Source organism: Clinocottus analis, unplaced genomic scaffold, assembly GCF_023055335.1.
Source record: "Clinocottus analis isolate CAN_PGR_092001 unplaced genomic scaffold, fCliAna1.0.p SCAF_46, whole genome shotgun sequence".
NCBI classification, from domain to species: Eukaryota; Metazoa; Chordata; class Actinopteri; order Perciformes; family Cottidae; genus Clinocottus; species Clinocottus analis.
This window is the reverse complement of record NW_027176203.1, coordinates 169,382-175,326: the sequence shown is the minus strand read 5'-3', so window position 1 is coordinate 175,326 and position 5,945 is coordinate 169,382. Positions and strand designations below refer to the sequence as shown.

The 5,945-nt window shown below is 53.6% G+C and overlaps 1 protein-coding gene across 2 annotated transcripts in view; it reads right to left on the bottom strand.

The window, feature by feature from the left end:
- The window catches only part of LOC137801932 (coiled-coil domain-containing protein 85A-like), a 23,170-nt gene extending 20,073 nt beyond the window's left edge, over nt 1-3,097 (bottom strand). The window contains exons 1-3 of one of the 2 annotated variants that reach the window (XM_068599382.1): nt 2,784-3,097; nt 1,256-2,276; nt 253-336 (exon numbers count right to left, since the gene is read on the bottom strand). In XM_068599382.1, coding sequence (XP_068455483.1) covers nt 317-336; nt 1,256-2,276; nt 2,784-2,996 — 1,254 coding nt within the window. In that variant the 5' untranslated portion in view covers nt 2,997-3,097 and the 3' untranslated portion in view covers nt 253-316. Of the gene's footprint in view, nt 1-252; nt 337-1,255; nt 2,277-2,783 lie in introns of those variants that run through there. The other variant, XM_068599380.1, reaches the window with a different exon arrangement.
- Nucleotides 3,098-5,945: the final 2,848 nt, after the last annotated feature.

Genomic DNA, 5,945 nt, shown 5'->3' with positions numbered 1-5,945 from the left:
CAGCAGAGACGTGCACGGGGCAGCAGAGACGTGCACGGGGCAGCAGAGACGTGCACGAGGCAGCAGAGACGTGCACGGGCGGAGAGGATAAGGAGGGAAAGCATATATTTTGCACAGATATCCTACTTTACAAATTTTACTGGGTATATTCCATAGTTTAAAAACACATATGTTGACAATTTGTATATATATTTTTATATTATTATAATTAATAATGTTATGAATTATTTTTTTTTTCAAGGAACACACCGTTTGGGTCCATTTCACGAGTGTGAACTCCGCTGTGGGCGGAGACGTGTCCTTTAGAGGAAGTCCTTTACGGGAGAGACGGGACAGCTGAACACAGAGAAATGGAAGCAGGACGTGTGAGACGCTCACTTCCTCTGCTCTGTCCACACGTCTGGCTGCCGGGGGGTGTGTGTGTGTGTGTGTGTGTGTGTGTGTGTGTGTGTGTGTGTGTGTGTGTGTGTGTGTGTGTGTGTGTGTGTGTGTGTGGGTGGGGGGGGGGGGGGTGTATGTGTGTGTGTGTGTGTGTGTGTGTGTGTGTGTGTGGGGGGGTGTGGGTGGGGGGGTGGGGGTGGGGGTGTGTGTGTGTGGGGGGGGGGTGGGGGGGGGGGGGTGGGGGGGGTGTATGTGTGTGTGTGTGTGTGGGGGGGGGGGGGGGTGTGTGTGGGGGTGTGTGTGTGTGGGTGGGTGTGTGTGTGTGTGGGGGGGGGGGGGGTGTGGGGGGGTGGGTGGGTGGTGGGGGGGGGGGGGTGTGTGTGTATGTGTGTGTGTGTGGGTGTGTGCGCACACCCACACACACACACCAGAGGAGTCGCCCCCTGGTGGTCAGGAGAGAGAATGCAGCTTTAACACATGAAGCATAGACTTCTATACAACCAGAGGAGTCGCCCCCTGGTGGTCAGGAGAGAGAATGCAGCTTTAACACATGAAACATAGACTTCTATACAACCAGAGGAGTCGCTCCCTGGTGGTCAGGAGAGAGAATGCAGCTTTAACACATGAAACATAGACTTCTATACAACCAGAGGAGTCGCCCCCTGGTGGTCAGGAGAGAGAATGCAGCTTTAACACATGAAGCATAGACTTCTATACAACCAGAGGAGTCGCCCCAATATCTATATACAATATTAGGGCGACATATACACAATCCTTCTGGTATAACGTTCTGTAACTTGGATAAGGTTCTTCTTCATGGGGCATGGATGAGTGCTACGTTGAAACAGAAGAAACAGAATCACCCTCTGCCTACCGTGGTACAGACTCTGGTGGTGGGGGGCCTTCTCCTCTCCCAGCGTCCTCCTCTGGGCCCCGTCCCGGCCGGGGGAGCCACTGCCATACCGCCCCTTGCCGTGCTCCGCCCCCGGACTGTGCTGATAGTGGTGGAGGTGCCTTATAGACTCTGGACTTCCCACGATCACCTGCCCTTTCCTCAGGTGCTCGGGCGTCCCCGTCGCTGCCAGCTTGGCCTCGGGACCCCCGCAGCCCGCGACATCGACCGACCGGTGTCTCTGACTCAGCTCCGGGCTGGACTTGGCCGAGCTCTTCCTGCCGCCCGGTGACGCCTGGCCCGACATCGATAGCTGTTTGTGGGCTAGCGGGTCGGAGCCGCAGGGTTGGGCGTGGGAGTCGCTCGGTAGCCTGGTGGGGGGCCTGCTGTGTTTCTCGGGGCCACGTCCCCGACAGCCGAGAGGGTCCAGGTTGGTGAGGGAGCCGCCGCGGGGCCGGCAGGCCTGAGGAAAGGTGTGGTACTCTGGAGTGGAGCTGTGCCTCCTGCCCGAGGATTCGCACAGGTTTTCTTCCGGTTTGCGGGTGCGCTTGGAGCCCGGCGGAGGGGGTTTCGGGCGGGGGTTGTCCGGGCCGTCGCTGCTCCCTGCGCTGGAGCTGCTGCTCCCGTCGCCGACGTCTCGCAGCAGTCCGGGCGCTTGGACCCCGCCGCCAAGCTGGGACAGGCTGCCCTGACTGTCGATGGAGCTCCTGCGTCCGGGGCCCCCGGGCCCTCCTCCCGCCACGGCCGCCGCCCTCTCCTCCTCCAGCATGAGGCACACCTCCTTGAGCTCCAGGTTTTCCCGGACAACCTCCACCTGCCGCTGCTCCAGCTCCTTCAGCTTCTGCAGGTAGATGGTCACCTCCTTCCTCATCAGGCCGGCGCTGTAGCGGCCGAGGCGCTGCCACTCCCGCGACACCCGCTTCCCCTTCTGCCGGTCGTCGTCCAGGAAGCAGCAGAGGTCCCTGAGCTCCTGGTTGTCCTCCTGCAGCTTCTGGTTCACGTCCTGGTTTACACACACACAAACACAGTGAGGGATTACATGCGCACTCCTGCTGGGACTGATCATTTGATGAGAGCTTCCCGTCATGCATTGCTGTCTGTGTGTTTGTGATTCTGAGCTGTAATGACAAAAGAAAAATAATGTGCAACTATTCTGATCATTCTTCTCTCCTCAGTCTTCTTGCGGCTTTTTCTCGTTGAAAAACATTTGAAAATGTCAGATTTGGTCTCTTGGTTTGCTGACAATGTATCGCCAGTGATTAAGTTCAGATTAATAAATAATGAAATCTGGCTGCAACTGGTGATTATTTTCATGATGTGCGTGTGTGCGCGTGTGCGCGTGTGCGCGCGCCTCCAGGAATAACTCGTCATCTACAGCAATGACAGCAACATCTCCGTGCAACAGGTTTCATGGTGTTTAACCTGAATCATTTCTAATGAGCCACACAGCTCGCACGTCCTCTTCCTGGTCCTGTCCGCGTCCACGAGCGCGTGCGCGTGACCGTCTCACCTTTAGACTCCGGATCTCGTCCAGGTGCTGCTGGAGTCTCCGGTTCACCTCCCGCATCAGATTGCCGTGCTCCATGATGGCGCTCCTCTTCCCCGCCTCCGCCCTCCGCAGCCGCCGCAGCAGCTCCTCTCTGCCCCGCTTCAGCAGCTCCTCGTCGGGCACGGTGGAGACGTCCTCCTGCGGACGCTCCAGCTGCTGCGCGCCTCTCTCCATCTCACTCCGAAGAGGACAAGTAGTGTGTTTCGTGAACGAGACACCAAACCAAACCCCCACTCTCCCAAAAGAAAGAGAAATTCACCCAACTCCGATCCAAGTCGCTGCTGGACCCCCCTCCCTCCCTTCCTATGCCCGCGGCATCACATCGCCGCTGCGCCTCTCCCCCAAGCCCACGCTGCGGCTCCAGGTGCTGCTGCGGCTCCAGGTGCTGCTGCGCCGCCGCTCAGAGCGTCAGTCCACATGCTGCTGCTGCTGCTGCTAATTATGCTGCTGCTGCTGCTGCTAATGCTGCTGCTGCTGCTGCTGCTGCTGCTGCGGCTCCGGCTGCGCCCTCGGACGGCTGAGGGGGCGGTGTCTCTCCAGGTGCATGCCGGCCGCCTGCTCGCGTACTCCCGCTCAGTGCGCTCGACCTGCGCTGTCCGACCGCCGGGGAGGAAGAGGAGGAGGAAGAGGAGATGGAGAGGAGGAGGAGCAGGGCGGTAAAGGGAGGCGGCAGGTGCATAGCTGGAGAGATGAGGTGCGTTACTGGAGAGCAGACTCTCTCTCTCTCTCTCTCTCTCTCTCTCTCTCTCTCTCTCTCTCTCTCTCTCTCTCTCTCTCTCTCTCTCTCCCTCTCTCTCTCTCTCTGTCATGTTGCGCCACCTGCTGCTGGAGGACAGACTTGTTCCTCCTGGTAGAGATGATGGCGGCAGTGGAGCATCTTCTCTAAAACCTTCAGTGTTTTTATGTCCATATTATTATTAATATTCATTATTCTTCAGTGTCGCATCTCCTGAACACCACCCTTCTCCTCATGCGTCCTCACCTCCTTCAGCTCCATCAGCTCCCTCTTGTGAAGACAAAACATTAAGGTGCAACATCCCAAGAAAAAAAATACAAAATAATCTGTATTAAAATATTAATTATATTATTATAAATATTATTATTATTACAAGTATTATTAATTTCTGCAGTAATCCCTAATCAGTGTTTTCAACCTTTGTTCAGCCTCTGCACATTCTTTCTAGTGATCTCTCTTGTAATCTCTCTGGTAATCTCGAGTAATCTCTCTGGTAATCTCTATGGTAATATCTCTACTAATCTCTCTCATAACCTCTCTAGTAGTCTCTCTAGTAATCTCTCTAGTAATCTCTCTAGTAATCTCTCTGGTCATCTCTCCAGTAATCTTTAGTAATCCCAGTGATCTCTCTCTTTAATTTTGTAATCCCGTCACTGCAGCGGTTGTGGAAGCATCGATCATTTTAGTTGGCTCCATCTCATCCAACACAGGACAGTGGGCTGAGTACATATGTGCATCTGGTTCTTATGCAGGACAGTGGGCTGAGTACATATGTGCATCTGGTTCTTATGCAGGACAGTGGGCTGAGTACATATGTGCATCTGGTTCTTATGCAGGACAGTGGGCTGAGTACATATGTGCATCTGGTTCTTATGCAGGACAGTGGGCTGAGTACATATGTGCATCTGGTTCTTATGCAGGACAGTGGGCTGAGTACATATGTGCATCTGGTTCTTATGCAGGACAGTGGGCTGAGTACATATGTGCATCTGGTTCTTATGCAGGACAGTGGGCTGAGTACATATGTGCATCTGGTTCTTATGCAGGACAGTGGGCTGAGTACATATGTGCATCTGGTTCTTATGCAGGACAGTGGGCTGAGTACATATGTGCATCTGGTTCTTATGCAGGACAGTGGGCTGAGTACATATGTACATCTGGTTCTTATGCAGGACAGTGGGCTGAGTACATATGTGCATCTGGTTCTTATGCAGGACAGTGGGCTGAGTACATATGTGCATCTGGTTCTTATGCAGGACAGTGGGCTGAGTACATATGTACATCTGGTTCTTATGCAGGACAGTGGGCTGAGTACATATGTGCATCTGGTTCTTATGCAGGACAGTGGGCTGAGTACATATGTGCATCTGGTTCTTGTTTATGTCCAGACCGACATGAGTCATTGTTGATAAACTGATCTCTGAAGGAATGACCTGATAACCTGCACTGCTACAGGTTCCAGTCCCAAGAAGAAGTGTGTGCCGTGCCGCAGTAGCATTGAACCGAGAGAGGAACAATGTGGGCGTGGCCTGTGTGGCCTGTGTGACCTGATCGACCGGTCGCTCGAGACAAACGAATGAATCTCAAACCCGTCTCCATTGTTTCTGTCGCGCTGCAGAATGGATCTGCTCCTGGTCGCACTCGTCCTGCTGTCGGCCTGCGGAGGACCGGTTTGGACCGCTCCGACCTATTGCCCCAAGTTCCAAGTGGTTGGGGAGCACCAGGTAGGTTAGACACACACACACACACACACACACACACTTATACACACACAAACACACATATACACACACTTGGCACCGACGTGCTCTTTCTCTACAGAACATGTGAGGAAAGTGTCTCGTGTGTGTCGTCTCCAGGGTTTTGAGAAGCGCGAGTACGACCCCTCATGGCGGATCAGCACCCCGTTGGGAGGATCTGAGCCCTCTGATTTGATCGCTGCTCATTTGAGACTGAAGAACGTTGCAAGTATGAAAAGTGAAACAAAAAATCTCTCACTAACACAGTTGGGTTTTGTAACTCAGTGTAATTCCTGTGCTGTAGTTTAACGGGATATCTCTGTCTTTAAATGGGTCGTGGGAGGATAGCGGCTTCATAAGGTTTAATCCAAATATGAGGTTTCACTGAACACCGCAGCAGAGGAGGCGTGTCACTGACGGCAAGATGAAGGACGACACGTCCAGCGCAAACCACAAAACAACATCCACAACAAAACAACTACGTGCTGGAACTCATGCCCAGTGTGATGAAACGGGAGAGGTTCATGAAGGAAATACAAAATGGCATCACGTGGAATTTCTGGGCAGGGAAAGTCTTGTTGTGTCGTTGTGTTCAGCAAACACAATACCAGGCTGATCTTAACATATTGAAAGATGTCTTTTTGCTTC